The 19,342-nt window shown below is 36.9% G+C and overlaps 1 protein-coding gene across 2 annotated transcripts in view; it reads right to left on the reverse strand.

Annotated features, from left to right (window-relative positions):
• The window catches only part of LOC110374488 (discoidin domain-containing receptor 2), a 147,180-nt gene that overhangs the window by 58,132 nt on the left and 69,706 nt on the right, over positions 1-19,342 (reverse strand). Inside the window, exons 2-3 of one of the 2 annotated variants that reach the window (XM_049849030.2) lie at positions 4,752-5,045; positions 4,121-4,309 (exon numbers count right to left, since the gene is read on the reverse strand). In XM_049849030.2, coding sequence (XP_049704987.2) covers positions 4,121-4,309; positions 4,752-5,045 — 483 coding nt within the window. The remainder of the gene's footprint in view (positions 1-4,120; positions 4,310-4,751; positions 5,046-19,342) is intronic. The other variant, XM_049849082.2, reaches the window with a different exon arrangement.

Consider the following 19,342-nt stretch of genomic DNA (forward strand, 5'->3'; position numbering starts at 1 on the left):
TTCACTCCATGTTAAGATATAACCTCACTCAGAGGAATATATTTTACGTAAAGCTTCAGTATTCTTGAAAATGGCACTTGAATTTATTAAAATAGTGTTGCTCCCAAAGTGGATTGAAAGCAGGAATCACAATTGAATTAAACAGCTTTTAGCTGCCAAACAAAATAAACTTACTACTTAAATAACAGTCGAGACATTAAAAAAACATTTCCTTTAAAAGAGTTTCTTTAATAGCATTGAAAGTTTTTTGTATAAAAATATTGTAATCGCGGCTACACTGTTCAATCGGAATCGTAGCAATATTTCGTAGCGTGTGCTACGAAATTTCGTAGCACGTACTACGGTTTCTAGGTTGTATCGCGATATTGGTTCCAGTTTGTGCTTGATTGTAGTAAAAGATTTCTAGCATTACAAAAAGGAACAGAATATAAAATGGGAGTTTCTTTGTAACTTTATTATTGTTGTCTTGTTTTATTTGGTTTGGTGACAAATATTTTCAACAATTTTACACTTGTATTTCAGAGTTTGACATATTTACTATCAGGTAACTGTTATAACGATGGCTATTTTCGGTAAAGGAGTTCCTATTTCTTCCTGGTTCTATGGCATCGAGCCAATTGTGCCTCATCATATAACACAATGGAGAATACTTCAAATAATATTTTCCTTGTTAAACTCTGCGACGCATAAATTTGGCATATATCCACAATTCTGTTAGGCACGTTTGTACGTATTTGTGATGGAATATTGAATATTCTTTGGTTTGATATGAAATGAGTTGGTTAAATAACTTTATCTACCAAATTGTCGTGATAGCCAGCTAAATTATAAATTATAAGTGCAGTCAAATCCTTTAAAGTACTTAAGTGACTCACAATGACACTTAAAAAGTATTTTTATCAATCAAATAATAACGAGATATTTTATAGAAGTGTTAACAAAAGTACTAAGATAGTGGTAAGAGCAGCACTTTTTATAATTATCTATACTACGAGTACTTTGTGCAAGTACCTAGTAAAAGTACCGATAAAATTTTACTGTCAGACACATAAAGTTGTCTATACCATTACCCACGTAATTAAAATGGAATATTTTTAGCGTACCCAAAAACCGTTCGCAGAACTAAATTTCACGCTCTGAAAACTTTCTAACAACGTTAAATTGTTCAAAATACAAAGGTACAGTTCAATGAAATCTAATTTACTTAAATCGTTTTATTTGAAAACCTGTATAAGAGCCGATAATAATGAATGGCAAAAAATGAAAAATCGCTTTTCACGATGCCCCATCTATCTAATAAACCTAATATTGGTTTGATGCGCGCTCAAGAGGCGTGAAATGAGTCCCCTCCCCCCGCGCACCCCCGCCAGCGTAACCTGACCTGTACTGTTTTTACTTTTATCCCCGACGTTGATAGAAAATGTTTTCTTACTATTACACTCCTGGTTTTTCCTGCCTGGTTCGTGTTGCACCTCGTTGCCGACTTTCAATTTATATTTGAAAATGTGGAAAGTTTATTTATGCTCAGTTTATAGAAATCAAGATAAGTTTGTAAACATTGAAGAAAGATATCAATTTCTATGCAGATTTAGGTTGCGAAGGATAATCTCCGGATATAATATGCGCTTTGGCAAGAGCAAGCATGGCTACCCGCCAATAAGTGGTATTTTAGTGACCGCTACAAGATTGATCGACTAAACTCTTAGGCGCATATTTTCAGGCCGTATAAGGCTTAGGGTTGAATACTTTGTATTTTTTTTCTTGAGTTAGGTGATGTACGAAGCCTTAGATGCAACAACATTTATTTCATGACTTTATAATAAACGTAAATAAATTGATAATAAACGAAATAAAACATAACCCTTCCCGGCAGCCGGGTGAAAACAAAAAGAAAACCTTAAAGAACATTTCCTTTAAACTTTTCTCTTCCACATGACCGCTCGTACCAATGTCCACTTTATTAATAAAGTAAATCTCTCTAATGGCCCAAAATAACTGAACGTAGCGGAATTTTTTGAAAATTAAAATGCTCGGAGGGTTTGACATACCGCGTTAACTGTGGACATTCTTCCGATGGCCGGAGTCCAAAGTGTCCGAGTAACTCACAAATTACGTTCGTCCGTTGTTTAGAAGCAAGTAATTTTGAGTGTCTCACCCACCTCCTATGGTGACATTCCTTAAGCCCTTGGCCCTCGTCCCCTCGTTAAACTATGCGACTTAAAACGGCTATTGGCGAACATATCACACTCGTGAAGTTTTCAAGATCAGTTTAACTTGACGGTGGAATGTGATATTTATTGTACACGGTAATGAACATGGTACAAGTATGGGGCTTTATTTAGATGCAGAGCTTCAAATACAAGCATATAGCAATATTGTAGCATGTTTTATGTCACGGAATGTGAATGAAAAATATTGCCATTAAAGTTGTTAAAAGATGAGGGCGGTTATTGTTATAATAGTGTGGCAAAACATTCATTGAACAAATGCCTACAGTTGTTTAGTCTCATAAATATAAAAATAGACTAAGAAAAAATATCTTCTATTCCTCTGTTTATCAAACTTTATTTATCTTTAATGCCTATTGATACACTTTTGTGTAGGTTATTGACGAAAGGTCGAAATCTATAATGTTATAATAAACATCATTAAGAGGAAAATTTTTCTGTTTGTTTTTATATCCTAAAAGACTCCTAAACTACTGAACTGATTTGAAAAATTCGTTCACCGTTTCTAAGCTAGACTATCCCCGAGTAACATAGGCTATATTTTATCCAGGAGCGGGATGTAATCTCAACGGGAATCGAGTGAAACAGCCACTAACCAATAGGCACTCTAAGCCTATACCACAACATAAACATATATAGGTAGATATACTCCCTCACATGACCGGAGGGGTTAGCAAAAACTAACTCATCATATTACCCATGACGTGTTCAGCTAATCAGTAAGTGAAACGTCACGTGCGAGCTAACGAGCGTCTAATTGTTCTATGATTTATCTCGAGCGGTCACTTACCTGCGCCCGGTTCACGTCATTTTTGCCTAATGACTGCGAGATACGCACGGGAATTATTTATTATATTTTTGATTTAGGTACTTTGGTTATTGTGAATTAAGGTATCGTGTGCCGGATTTAATATGTTTTTTAGATTAATTTTAATAATTATTTGTGCGTTTTTTTCTTTTTATTAGAATGGTGTGGTGAGAGAATGAAGGAAGGTCTCATATAACTACGATTAACAAAAGTCCCTTAACTTTATTTATGTGTGCTTGATTCGGTACTTTTTTATTAAAGCTAGTAAAAAAACCTTTTTTTAATCTTTACTAATTATGTTTTTTGCGTGAAGGTGCTAATCTCCGAAACGACTGCTTCCTTAGGTATGGAAAATGCTTTAAGTTCCCACGGGATGTGGGTAAAACTGCTGGGTAGTAATAGCTAGTAGTATATATGAATTCTTTATAGCGCAGTATATTTAAGGCTGACCGCTGGGCCGTAAATAAAGCACTGCCGATAAATTAATAATGTTGTTTCTGGACGGCTTTGTTAGTGAAGTATTGCGTGGTTTACACAGCCTGTGTTACCCCAGACAAGACTGTTATGTTAGTAACTACTTTATAGTAATATTCTTAATACCCAATCTTCAACATAACATCAACTAAATAACGATTATTAATCCCGAGAAATAAAACAAAAAGAGAAAGAAAAATTAGAAATGATCGAACCTACTAGAATGAAAGCATGTCTCCATCTCGAAATAGCGCGAATTCTGTGTACAGTACACAAACAAACGTATTTCTAGGAAAATGAAGACCCTATTTACAATCGGTGGGATGATTGTATAATACAGTTTACACCTAATCGGAGATCGTGTCTCAAGTGTAATGGTGTGAAACTTTCTTGTATGTTAGGTGAATGTTTCATGAGAGCCGGTGAGAAGTGACAGAATGAGTAACAGACGGACAGTCTGAAACTAACTACGTCTGTGACTACCACTGCTACAGCTTGTAGCATACATTTTTAAATTTTGCTTACGTTGGAAAAAAGGCCGGGTCCATCATGATAGTAGTCAGAGGCGTGGCTACCAGAGCTCCGTTTGCAGCCGTACTTAAGCACTTACTGTGGTCTAAGTTTCTTGGGTCTACTGTGGTGGTGGCAAGAGTTGTGGTAGGCTCCATGTCACCATCACCGTCTGGTGGGGTTGTGGTTGTCGTGGTAGTACGGCGGCGGCGCCTCTTATGCTGCTTCCCCGGCCATCGACGCTGCGGCCCGACCAGCGGCGGTGCGGTGCCACGCAGACGCTTCTGGCCTAAAAGTAGAGTACTTACTACGGTGGGGTGTTAGTTAATGTGTGGACCCTCAGCTTTCTTTTTATCCCACACACATTTTACCTGTCTATGAGCTGCCCTAACTTATTATAACCCCAATCATCCTCTGGTTTTATCACCTGGCTCCAATACTCCCGGCTTAAAATTAGTACTTACCATGGCAGATAAATCCGTACATTTGCTCGTATAGTGCAGTAGTGGTTGTTCAATAGAGCGTGTATCATGGCCAGCGAATAAGCATCATGTTAGCAAGCACACACGTGACACACCACAAGCTTCACCCCTGTACTCCCTGATGCGATGATGACTGATATGGCTGTCATGGTAGATCAGTTTTATGTCGATCTATGTACTTATGTTGATATGGATATGTGTATCTCTATGGTTATGTGGTGGTGTTGTGTATAGTGAAAGGTGACTTACTGTGGTCGAAGGCGCGAGGATCTACTGTCGTAGTAGTGGTGGTTGTGGTAGCCTCAGCTACGTCATTGTCGTCTGGGTCTACTGTGGTAGTAGTGGTAGTTGTGCGCTTGCGGTTGCGCTCGCGCTTGCCGGGGCGGCGGGGCGCGGGGGGCGCGGTGGCCGCGGTGACGTCAGCGTCGCGGCGCTCCTTGGCCACTGATTGGTCGCCGCCATTGCCGGGCTCGGCAAGGACAAGCGCCACCAGTGACACGGCCAGCAACCGTATCACCAGTGGCGCCAATCTCCCCATTGTGCCTGCAGACAAACATACACACTGTTAGCATGATAGATAGTTAATAATAATAATAAACTTGAGCCCACGCAGCCTCATTAAGAAGAGCTTATTAGGTTGGTTACATAAAAACTCGGTTAGAGTTCTTACGTCTCCACTCCAAATTAGAACCACAAGAACGCAACACTTGTTTCATAACATGTTACTTAATATGAAACTGGAAATACGGTTTCCTTTTAAGCTCGTTCTCTTTGCAAACCATACTTATGTGGACTTAATTACTTTATACATTCATCACGTTTTTGTAACAACTATTTTAAAAAATGTAAAACTTTAATAAGATGAGCGATGAACATTTTAGCTATGTAGTACGGTGTCTCTCTAATTAAGAAAATTTTCATTAGCGTACTCTGTACGTTATACCATTTACTTAAAGAAAGAATTTTCAATATTACAAACTTTGGCGTCTGCTTTAAAAATATTATGAAGCCCTAATTGAAGCAAGCGCTTCTTAGAAAATTAAATATTATTTTTAAATAATGAAAGTGAAATTTCAAAAATTATTATAAGAAATTAAGTTTTCACGAGGCACATTCTGATACGTATAAAAAGGTTATAAAGCATTCCTCTTGAAAGAAAATTTCAAGTTCTTAAAATAACGTTGAAATGAACATACCATTCTAAGAATAGAAATGATAGCGAGCATTCACACAAATCACTACTTTCTGCACTCAATGCCATTTTCTCAATTTCATCCATAGCGTCTTACGGTGTAGTGAATAACAAACAAGAGTTGTTCGACTCGAGGACACTTCCAGTACTGCGGGCAACGAAACACGACAAATAAACTCTACAAGGATGCTTACACAGAGTAATAAAAACACTGTCTTCAAAAAGGATTGTGGAAATAAACCATAGCGGTGACACTTCTAGTCTCACTTACACAACGAGCTCTAATACTACTTTTTCAATGTCATTTTTATCGAATTTATTCCCGTCTCGTTTTAATATTGTAGTTTTTTTTAAAAGACTGTAATAAGCCAAAGGAAATCTAGAAGTATTTCATAATCCTTCTTCTTTATCCTCGAATTCTCCAGTGTCCGCTTTCCTTAAAGTAATTGGCGCTCATTTAGAAGAGACGGGTTCTTTATATTACCGTATTTTATAGAAACTATTAGTACTGGTATTATTCTAAGGGAAAAGTAAGTACATTTTAATGGAATATTTAATGAGTTCTGCTTCTCGCCAAGTCAAGCTTGTCTAATTGAAACCGCAATATTTTAATTGAATTATGGAACAGCAAGCGGTATATGGCACCCTGCTTGTGTTCATTTGACGTTGACTATCCATTACTGCAGTCTGGGGCTTGTAACAAACCTTGAACATACCCTTTTACTCCCATGCATTACATCCGAATTATATCGCAATGTTCGCCAAGGGTTAAAAGTATCATTTGATTGCGGAAACATCGCGTTACCCCCTAGGGGTACGAATGCAAGTGGTCGTGCCGTCCCCTACGAAATATTTCGGTAGCAACATCTGTCAACGCGCTAATGCTATCGTTCCTCGCACGTTAATGCCTCTGGGTCAAAGGGCCACTGTAAATTCTTTATAGCCTTCAATCCACCTAGCTGGCTAAATGGAATTTCGGTGTAAGTAGACGTCAAACCCAGCCACGGTGCGCACATATTTTTATCTAATGTTCCCTTGTCAAAATATTAAAAATATTAGGCGTTACGATTATTGCGGTATTATTTACGTCCTATTTCGACTATTTCTTAGATCTAGTTACTTATGGTATACATTAAACCAACCTTCAAACTCGAATGATAAACTTATATGAGTCCAATACGAGAGGACACAAATATGAAATAATGAACTCAAAAATGTAAATCTGGATATGTTATTCTGTATTGCATAATGCCGCGGAGTTAGGCGAGAATAATTTATGTTTGTGTAATTTAATCCTTGTTTTGCATGAATTATAATACTGTAATCGCTTACGTTACATGGTACAAATGAAATCACGATAAACGTCCACATTATGATTTCGCAATAGTAGAAACAAAAGAGTGTCGATAGAAAAGAACGCAGAAAACGAAAAAGTTTGAGTTTGAATACAACTATGTATATTGGCACAAAAGAAAAAGAAATATGTTTGTTTAATCGCGCTGGCCGCAATACGAAGTCGGCTGCCAGTGACACTTCGAAGCTTGGATGGAACACATCGAGGGATTCCTTGGGGACCACGGCTGAAAGCCACCCGCAACCGATCTACTTCGATAATGTTCCCAAGCCCCTCTTGGTTTTATTTTTCGCCATTCTCACGACTTACAAACAGATGGCCGGAATGTTTGGACGCAAGTGACGTTGCCACGTTTTGTGTCAAATATTCTTTTACGAGACATGCAGCCTAAGTAAAGTGTTGTGTAGCAATTTTTGCGGGTTTAAAATAGAAATTGATACGAGTTTAAACTGGCACATTTAATTCAAAAATTTTATTTAACAGTACTGTTATTTTATTTACTTTCTGTTATAAATATGGGATATAAAAATTAGAGATACATAACTTCCTGTAATTAAAAACGAAAAATAATTAAACACACAACGGTTATCGTATCTCCGCCATGTTCGATAAACAGTCGTTTACTTTTACTCAAATACTTATTAAACCAAAGTAGCGAAGTCTAAAGACCGCTTTGTTAAATGAAAAGTACTTTGACGCTTCAATGTGCTCTCTTAGTTGGGGAATCGATAATTAAAGGCTTTAAAGTACAATCAAGCACTTGAGATGATAATGTCAGAGTTGTATGATCACTCGAGGAAATAAACCCGTTACCAACTGAAGCACGTCTTTGCAAACTTAATTAAAGACGTGAGAAGGACTTCATTCGACGATATAATTCATTTATTTCGTAATTGTTTTAATTATTTAAATTGAAATTTATTTTTTAATTAGATTTCTTTCTAAATATTCTTCAATGCCATAACAATATATGTGCTTAAAAAAATTGTGTAATGTGTCACTGTGAAAATACTTTTCCGACGGTAAATAATAACAAATCATAAATTCAAAGACTTCACCGAAATTCCGGACGAAACAAACACAATATTAAATTGCCAATAACATTCGTGTACCCACACAAGTAACTTGCCCACAGCTATCAAATTTCGCCCGAAGTATCAATGTCTCCTAACTTTAATTAAATTCATCTTGTCATTGAATAAATCGTAGGACATACCTCCGTCTACAAAACGTTCGCAAACTGAAATACAGATGGGTTGTAATAACTTTGACAGTTATAATGTCGGTGTTGCCAGTTCGCAAACACGAGACGGGGTTAACTACACTTTGACACTTGAAGTCCACCCGCGATACATGGCTTGTCACTGAGCTTTCTGAATCTGCACAAACTATTCAAATGAAGTTACCACATAGTTTCCTCTGAGTTTTTAATGTGTGACGTAAATGCTCCGCTTAAATGTGTTCGCAACTGTTATCGTCATCCTTATTCAGTGCGAGTATTTATAGATATAAAAGGGGCTATTTGTAACGTTTCCATGGTAACGTGAAGGTACATTTGGATGGAAATGTAGATAAATTGAAAACTAGAGAAAATAGAGGACAGATTATCAGTTTATAGTAGTTCTCTCAGGTTGTTACTGAGCCAAGCGCCTCATTTAAATCATTCCTATTATGCGATTATACAAAGAGAATAAGGCAATGAGATTGGAATAAAATTGCATTTGTTCTATTGAAAAATATTACAGTGCTAGGGATATCGGGGCGATCTCATTATGTCAGTGAATAGGTAGACGTGGCTAAAGGGAAATTTATTGGCACTTAGTGTAATAAGCGATACGAATGTTTCAGTATTGCCGTTGCTGTGTAAAATTGTACTAGGAATGTTCCGTGGTTTCACCTGAATGCTGATAAAAGTACTTTATGTAAAAAATACTGAGCTAAATACTTTACCAAATTCTATTTTCTACTTCCTTTCACGAATAAATAATTAGCACCCAATTAAGTAAGTGGGTAAAATATACGTTGAAACTCTATTGACGTTATTAATGGGTAATTTGTATTTTTGTATATGTTTACAATTTTATTTGTAGCTTGCATAGAGTCTAAAGTGCAGTTTGCTACCAAGATGTTTTAGAATTTTATTCGTAAAATGTAACATTATTTTGACCTGCTTTGTTTAAACCAACATTACTAACGACATACTATCACATAACTTCGTCATCACCCTAGCACAGTTAAAACAAATAAAATTAAATCATTAACTAGGATGAACAGTATTCTTTAAAAAGAAGAATAACCAACTTCCATCTCAACTTCACTTCTTCAATATAGGTAAGTCTGTTTTTGTGACACAGAAGCCGTCTGACTACGTCGGCTTGATTCATAGACTTTTCTCCTCCACTCTTAGGTAATCTCTAACAACAAGGTTTTAAAAGCTCCTTTCTTGAGATTAGACCGTTGCCCCATTGTATTGGTCTCCGCTTGATCGAGCACCGGAGCGCAGGTGGTCGATAAATGAATTTTCCCAACTCTAGGAAATTGATTTTCATTCAGTGGGAGTAAATCGGTAGCTTTTCCTCCCATTATCATCGGTAGACGGCGTCGGATCAAAACCGTCATGTCGACTGGTCCGTTGATTAATAAGTCGCCCACGTAACGTGTGGGTGAGTTATTTTAATGAAGGAAACTTTCTAGGACCTATCATTGTGGTCTTAGTGCTACCACACTGCAAACTTTTAGTCGCCCGATAGTTTGTTTGGACTCATAAGTCTGTATGGAGATGAATGATATACCACGACCAGTAGATTCAAGATTTATTAATAAAAAAAATTACAATTATCGGGTCAACTGTCGGCCGACTGTTTAGTGTGCAGTGTGCCAGTACTCTTAATTGCAGTCTCACCACGTCTCCCGGCCGCGGATTAAAGAGAACAAGCGTGACAGTACTGTTGCAGATACCCAACCGCATATTGATATAATAATTAGTTTTACTCGCTTTTCAGAAAGAAGTAGTAGCTCACTCGCCTTACATAAAACCTTCAATGATATGTCCAAAGTTGTCCTCAATCTCGATAGGAAATGTTTTTTTTTATTCAATCGAAATAATAACAAGGATGAAAGTTGCATCAACCCACAGTTACAATTAATAATGTAAGATAAAATACAATAAAAGCTTTATCATATTCGCTATAAATGGCTTACGTTTAAAATGAAGACCGGGATAACAGGATTTAGTCAGATTAAAATGCAACATTATTAAAATAAAATCGTGTTAAAGCAATATTAATTTATATGGACATAAAAATATTGGAGCGGCTTAAATCATGTTATTTTAACATTAAAATTTTCGACGGTGGCGTTGAATTAAGTACCTACTGAAATAAACTTTGTGTGGTTGTCGGGGTTTAATTAAAAAACTTTTAGTAGATTGCCTTATTACTCGATACGTATTCTTTGTAATGGCTTGTCTATCATTCGGCGGAGTTTCATTAGTGAAACGTCAAAATATCAATCATAAATATCAGCGGCGGAAGATCAAAGAACTTTATACAATTAACAACAAATAGGCAGTCGCTGCTGTTGCCTCGGCTTTATGTCAAAAGAACAATCGTTCGCGAATTAGTGTCACGAGTAAAGATGTCTCCGTTATACGCCTGATTTATTATTAACCTTTGTCACGGCACGATAGCCGTTCATTTTTATGTCATTTCGCTAAATGTCTGGCAAAAAGTTGGGCAAATTGCCATTAATAGGAGCGGTGCTGTCGCGAAGCCTATTCGGAAATGGGCGCATCAAAAGTGGAATGACAAACGTGTCGCTTGTCCGTCCTCGTCTAGGTAGGATCGGCATTCGCAAAGTTTTTCTGTGCCTGCCGTGCCAGCGCACCCCTTTCCCCAATTTATGACGTCGACGTACATTTGAATAAGTTTACCATAAAAATAGGCGTTCTGCGGCCAGAAACTTTAGCAATAAAATGCAAATGGTGACATCACTAGGTTCTTGATTACGGGCCCTGTGAGGGTTCCAGATATAGCCTAATAGCAACTACAATTACACTGCAGTGTTCAGTTTCAAACTGCTGTAAATATTCATCTTTGAGTACTAAAATTAATTAGTTTTACCATCTGATTGCATAACGCAAAACTTAGAATATCGCAAAACAAAAAAGTGCAGTAACATTACACATACATTGATCAACATAATTCACAACCAATAACATTTTTATAAAAGCTTATAAAAATAACTTAATAACGAAAAGTCTGTCCCATCTCATCTACCAGAATAAAACAGCATCAACTTCATAAAGCGTAGGTCACAAGGCACGCTTCACGATTGGATTGTTTGGGGCGCATAAAGAGGTAAGTGCCCCACATAGCAGATAGGCAGCCGCTGTCATGAAGATATAGGCACTAAAACAAACGCCTATTACTGCTCTAACGATACGTCGTAATGTCTCAAATGTTCATGAAACGCTACCCTTCTTCACGAGCGCACCCTGCGTGAGTCTTCACTCTTGCACCCCCGCCGTAAGTCTGTCCCTGTCTTGTATAACAGAATATGAATGACATGGATAGTGCACGATATTTTTATATTATTTTTATAGCCCATCGTTGATAGTGGAATGCTGAGAATAATATTTATGGGACTGCATAGCGTAATTAAAGGAGATGATACCTACATAATGCAGAAAGTTTATGAGACAAAAACAATCTGTAACCTTTTTCAACCGTATTTTATTGAGATGACTTGATAACAAAATAGTTCTTATATGAATCATTAATGATATTTAAAAGTTCAAATTAGTAAACGACACCAAGTGACTTCCAACCAATACTTCATTATTAGAATTTCACGAGATTTTGAATAAAAACCTCGTTCAAAATCCCTTCTTTGTTTTCAAAAGGTTCCTTTCATATTCATATTAGAAGCTTTGTCAGCTGATGGACAGACTTTACCTGCCAATAGCTGGATGATCGCACAGTTACCTTAGCAAAGGAATCTCTGACGGCGACTGTAAAAACTAAAGTGAAATTGCCTTTAGAAGTCACCCCGTTTGAGAATAAAATACCAGGCTTACGTCAGAATAATATCTCTCTAAGAAATTTTAGAACAATAGTAAATTCTGAGATATTTTTTCCTCTGTTTGCGAGGATAAAAGACATATCATAAATATTGAAAAGTTCAAGTAGCTTTGTCACATGGGTGTTTTTGCTGTACCTACTAATATGATAAATGCGTCTGATTCGTATGTCTAACTCTCATGCCAAAACTACTGAATTGATTTTAATTCAGCGGAGATTCCCTCGGAAAACGCAGGAATAGCTATTTTTCATACATGCACCAACAAAAAAAATTACAACCAACTTATTTATTCCGTTCGAAAACCGATTACTCCATCAAACACGGCGTCTTGATAAACACAAATCCATGTTTGATATCTACCACATACGTCTGCACGTTTCTGTACGAGGTTATCGTATAAGCGGTGTTTGTATCACAACATTGTGTGGCTTCGGAATTGAAGCCGGTTCGTTACATCGACTGTCAACATGCTAGCAATGGCATCTGACCTGCTTTCGATGTCATCATTAGGTATGGTGGCTATATTAATTAATGACATATGATATGTTTTTAAGAGAGTACTTATTGAAAAGAATCTTAGTAATAAAGAAACTTGCAAAGGAAATTAGCGTGTTGGAAAATTGTGTTGTAAATCATCATTGAATCCACTCCGTTTCTGGACTTTCTATGAGGACTTTCACACTGGCGGATTTTCATCGCGCGTAGCAAAACTGAGCGTATATACGCGACTGCAATCATTTGTTTTTACCTTTAGAAAAATTACGATGTAAACTGAGCCACAGATTTTGTCACTCAGAATGATTGAAACTCAGCCCTCCAAAAATCGAATAAATATGTTAATCAAAAACATTAAGGTACTATTTAAATACTTTTTTTTTTGTTAAGTTATCCTGTACCTACTTATGAAAAAAATATTTACACCTATACCTTACCCTCTTAATGTTCCAATAGAATAAGCAAGACACCAAAAAACCATATCGCTTTCCTATTGTACGTCTACATTAAGCGTAATAAGAGCTCAAAAGCATTAGGAATGCACATTATACAGGCAAATTTGAAACAGAATAAGATATTGAGCTGAGTCAAAGCGCAATATATCTGTGTAGCTATACTAGAAGCGATACATTGCTCTCAGGAGGTTACTATGAATTTTGATACATCTACCTATGTACGTAAGTACAGAGGGACCGGCCATTCAATATTGACTAGCTTGAATAATAGATGCCCACTGAAACTCTATGTTTTTGCGACTATAATTTCGAAATGCGTGCGAAATTTTATTGTGAAACGAAAGAGGATTATTTTGTCATTTTGTATTTTATTTTAAATCTGGTGTAATTAAGGGTTTATTATTAATTAAATTGTTTTTATTAATATGTGGATGTTCATTTGCTTAAAGTGGTTTAAATGATTAACATATTAATCAGTTACAATTTTTAATATTTACTGATGACCATTCCCGGCTTGAGTACGTCTAATTTACTTTAAAATACGAATGTTTTTTTGTCCATCATGTCATTATTATAATTTAAGCCCATTCACAAGTCAGTACTGAAACTACTGAGTCTTAGAATTTATTGCAAATACGTCATCGGTGTTCGCGTTTCGACCGCAAACCACTACAAGTTTGTAGATGGTTCAAATCGAGCCATTAGTTTTAATATGACGTCAGTTGGAAGTTTTGAAACCTCTCAACTCTCAAGTTTATTTCTAGAGCCTCCAACTTGACGTGCAATGAAACTCAGATTACTCCACATTTTTTACTTAGCAACTAAGAACCGACTTTTCATAATCAAATATATTTCCGAACATAAAATAAGTACCTGCCTCCTACTTGTTTCATATCCCTAATTGCTCAATAACGAACTCCAATACGAAAAAAATATTCTATCTAAAAAGTAAGCAAAGCAATAAATTGGCCAGTGTACCTACCTATCTAACAACACATCATTTATTAGGCGTGGTAGCTTCGTTCCCGTGATTTCCCGCCCTACCTATTTAGACAGATCAATAAGCCCCCCGTGGGGCAAAAAATGTTTCAGTTTACCCACGTTTTATCTCCGCAGGGAGGGTAATTAATCGAAAGGGAACTTCTAAAACCTCTTCCGCAGGCAATATGACGAGCATAAAGAGTAAACAGCTACCTATAAAGTTAATCAAAAATGTTATTGTCAGCCATTTTAATGAGTATTGTTTCGATCTTTTGAGACGAACATGGAATTTGAATCTCAATTTACGTTGATTAGCTTGTTACGAACAATGTAGCCAGGTATCCAGCGATTTGTGTAAAGAAAGATTAAAGCTCTCTGATATTCGACGGCGATAAAAGTTCCAGACTAAAGTTCACTTACAAAAAAACTGGTATAAAAACCTTTCTCTCTCCAATGTTCATTTTCTAAGCCATCTTGGCGTGAAGATATTGAAGAAATTATTAAAACTAGCGAAGTGAAATGGGAACAACGGACAGAAAAGTTTTATTGACGTCTTACAAATGAGCAAAAGTTTGCGGGACAAGTAGGACAAGCGGGATAAAGTGGGATGACTCTTGTATGGGCAGTCCGCGGCCATCCCACTCGTGCCGGCGACTTCATCATTTTGGTTTCAAGTTCACTGCACCATTGTGAACTAGTATAATCGTGACAAACTGTTCCTCTAACTAAATGTAAGTAGAATATTTTCTTTAATAACAAAAAATACCTAAACATTATGAATCCTCAAAAATATCAAAGCACAAAGCAGTTATAAACACAATATTCTCGTCATATTTAAGTTGCTGATTTTAATCTACATAATAATAAATTATTGTAGTTGAATTTTCGATATAAATGAAAACTAACTGTTGTGGACATATGAATTTATGGTTTGGCTGTCAAAATGTTAATAAAGTACTAAATAAACATTAGTACACGCGTAATAAGTCCGCAGAGTAGGGAAAACAGTAGTGCCACTACGTAATTTTGTAACTAACGAACTAAGATAATGAAAACTTTAAAAAACTCCTCGTATTTTATTGCCTGCTGTTGTTATAATCTAGGCTATATCAATAGAGAATGCATCACATAGAGGGGCTGACGGACATGACGACAATTTAAGAGTTCCTTTTGTTCGTGCCTTTCATCCCCGTGATAATAAAACAGAATATTTTAGGCCCTTCGTCAGTTCGGCACGCGAGCATGCCTCTGAATCCGCGCTATGTATGCCATTCAAAGACTGCATCGGCATTTGTTTTAGCCCGCTACACGAAGCTGTTATTTCGCCCTCTATGTAACCCAGGAATTCGAGGGTTCATATTAAATTACTAACTGAAATTCGTCAGTCTCTGTTATTTACGGAACTTTTGACATAGTTGGGGACACTTGCAATTCTAGTGTCAGTTAACACCAAATATCCAGATGCACAGGAATGAAATATGAAGTCGGCTTCCAGTTTAGTTGAATTTCAAACACCTTTGTAACTTTGTTAGATCTATCTGTGTGTCCTCTAACTTTTAAACTATGATGGCAACGTGTATGCCTAGTGGTGTTGAATCTGTTTTCAATTCAAAACCGTTTTCAAAGTTGTTACCACACGTTGCGGGAAATGCATAGAGCCGACGCGCCTCACGCTTGTTGGGAATGCAAAAAGATGTAATGTTGTGTCGCCATTTTGATCGGGCGCGCCAAAGTACAATTGGATGGCATGTCGAAGAACAAAAGATTCAGCATCACGTTCTTCGGTAGCACGGCGCGCCGTGTCACGCACGCTGCTCCCGAGCGAAGCTATCACGTATGTTAACGTTAATGGATTTTCAATTGCATGGCCGGCACTTGGTTTTGTTGGTCGGCCGTAATTGGTTGGATCACGTAATGATTGTACCAAGAAATAATTTGGGAGTTGAGTGTTTTAATTAAGCGGTATGATACCGCATAATGTTGATTACATTTGTAATTGTTTGGTAGCTTATTCTATTAAATTGATGACTGTTGCAGAATGTTGTTAGTTAACCAAACTTGTGTATTTGTTTGTGGTTACTATAGAAAAGAACATAATTATATATTCATTACTAAACATTTACGTAATTACTGTAACTAAGCGTGGCTAATGAGTGAGCACAAAAAATTGCCTGTGTATTAGTTGGGGTTCCGTAAACTGCGTCAGTTAACGTTCGCAAACTTGTGTTGGGCTTTTCTAAGGCCCCAAAAAGAGCGACCCTCTGTGTGTAATTAAGGTCCCCAAGCGTCAACTTTACCTTGATGTGGGTTCCCAAGCAATGCAAACCACGCTTACCTAAGTACACTTTAACTTATCGTGGTTCTGCAAAATCAATGTCCTAGACATTTTAAGTTTTGAACGACTTTATTTAGCCTCGGTGCCCCGTGAAACTCTTGAACATTTACTCCACGGTTTCTGCAGAATATTCGGCTCAAAGCAAGTGCCGTCTCAAATTCAGAAAATCATATTGATCTGGAGCAAGCGAAGACGGCAAACTTCATAATTTTCCTTGCCCTCCACTTGGACTGAATCTTAGTGGATTCACAGAATTTACAAATTTGCCTCCGACTCACAGTGTTTGATTAGCATCTCCGCTAAATTTGATCTGGAATACTTGTGTTTGAATACTGAGCGTTTCATAATAGACTGCTATTTGGATCTGGTCAAACACCTTGTAGGGATGGTCTTGGCGCTAACTTGATTAAATAGATTCCAACTACAATAAAGATCTCCACAGGTTGAATGTTTAAGGTTGTACCATGCTAATCAGCTATTGATTTCTGAAGTTCAAAGAAAGTTTAACTTTGGTAAATGATTTGAAAATACGCTACATAAAAAATATTCTTTCAAATGTGTCAGCAACTACCACTATAAAAGTTGATTCTCCCTCACTACTTTTGGTATCTCAAATCGCAAGACGTCAATTCGACGTCGAATTTTCAAGAATTATCCTTGAAATTGGAGCGTGATTTCGGAATTTCTGAACGGACTGGTGCGGGGGAATGGTAACGTAATTTTCTGGTGCTCTAGCGGGATGGTGTCGCGTCGCGCCGACGTGCCGTAACGCAGCGGAGACGCGCGCCGCCCGCAGCGTTCACGCCACGACACCTTATTAGATTCGATAAAATAGAAAATTTTGTGTTACGATAACCAACAATCTGGGTGTGGCAATCATTTAATAATCCCTCGATACACGTTTTTACTCAATTAAAATGCATTCACAATAGACAACGTTATTGTATAATTATATATATTCAGGCATTTTTACCTGCTCCTTTGAGCCTTTCAGGTAGTTCAAAAATTTTTAAAACACGTGTTGGCGTCAAACACCTTGACGGCATTATCTCCCAGTGACTGCACAAGGGGTATTGACATTGCATTCTGAAAAAAATCCCCTCTGACGCATTGAATGCGATGTAGCGCGAATTTTGACGGCCCGAAGGCTTCCAAAACCGATTTTAGTTGGAAATTGTAAACTCGGAAGATGTGATCGAGATAGCTGGCTCAGTGGGTATGCAGCGCATGCATTCGAGTTACACAAAAGCGGAAGGTTTTCCTTATTTTCGTCGAGTCTCCCATTTCCCCAGTACGAGCGTCCACACGGGACGCGAGAGCTACATGATTTTTAACTTAGCTCTGTACAGGTGAGTCGGCATGCTAATGCACTGCTCGAGTTTTTCGTGAATCGTATTATATATATTGCTACTCAGGCCGGTCTTAAATTCATTAATCTAAAAGCAGTACTTTCTTTTCACCTCTCTCTCTCCATTTTGTAACTTTGAAGGTAAATTATATTATAAACAAGAGTCAAATAATTCCTACTATATTAAAATTACTTAACCCGGAGTATGAAAAGCTTTTTAGCGAGATAAATAGTATATTAGTGTGGAGCTCCATTAAATACAAGATGAACTTAAAATGTTGCATCTTGACTTTATTCGCGTGATGATAAAATATCTTAGTTTTCTTTACTCGGAGATGGAATGCTTTTGTTTTCTACTGCAATAATAATTACCTTAAATAAATTGTTCTTTAATCTGATACTACAAAAACAACTGATCAAGTTTTAAAAGTATGTAGCCAAATCATGTTTGTAAACATTAATTTTTACATTACATTAAAGAGGTACATTATTGAAACCATAACACGCTATAAACCATAAACCATACACTTGTATCACAGCATAGTTATTTATTAATATTCTATTTATTTAAAATAAATTAATACATTTGACCGGCCGATTTCAGATCTAGTCACTCATTCCGAGATAGACTAATTTATACACCAACATTCATTAGCTTCTAAGTGCAACTAAGTTTACTCTGCAATCCATTTTAAGTGTCCACTATAACGCTTTCAGAGCGCCGTAATTTCATTAAATAATTTTAAACTACAGAAATGGAGTTCAATGCTTGTAGATAAATTTGTTTTGCATCTTAAGCACACTTTGCTGTTGGTTAGTTTTGAGCTTATGTTGCGAGTTTCTCCTTGTGCTGGTGATAAACATTCAACTGTTGTTAATTATCCTATAATATTGTTCGACTGAAATGTGTAGAACGTCAATTCAGATACATGGATTTGAAAAATAATTATTTTAACAATATGTGTCATCAGCTTTGTCTGTCAAAATAGATGCAACATAGTTTTAAAAATGATTTAAGTTCTCAATTTAGCTTTAATTTGTCCCGTACTTCGACCATCTTATAAGAGAGGTGCTGGCTTTTGACTTCGGTTATCGCCTGTAACGTGTAGAATTACAAAATCTAATGTTATCTATTACGACTACATAAATGCTAATTATGACAACGTTACAAAAACAGGAAGCGAAAAATATACGCGCATTTGCCTGTAGCAAAATAACTCGCGGCCTCTTGATTGCAAGAGACGCCCGTCGACGTCGCGTTACAACTGCACCGACCCTAATAAGTGCAGTTCACACAGAATGATACCGCATTTATTGCTCCCGGTTAAACAACGTTTTGTACTCTTAATCCACCGTGACATACAAGCCTTTAGTTCATGCATTTTCGCGCTCTAATTCCGAATGTAGTGTCTTGTGTCGGTACCAGGGTAATTAATCATGTTAAATTAAATTCAATGGTAGATATTCCGTTTTGAATATATTTTAAAAGTTATCATGAGATTTTTTTTTATGTTGGAAATTTATGTAAAAGTTTGTTTTTGTATCTATTTGCATCCACCTGCCACCCTCAGTCAATAGCGATAAAATTGAGGAGGTGC

Source organism: Helicoverpa armigera, chromosome 1 (genome assembly GCF_030705265.1).
Source record: "Helicoverpa armigera isolate CAAS_96S chromosome 1, ASM3070526v1, whole genome shotgun sequence".
NCBI classification, from domain to species: Eukaryota; Metazoa; Arthropoda; class Insecta; order Lepidoptera; family Noctuidae; genus Helicoverpa; species Helicoverpa armigera.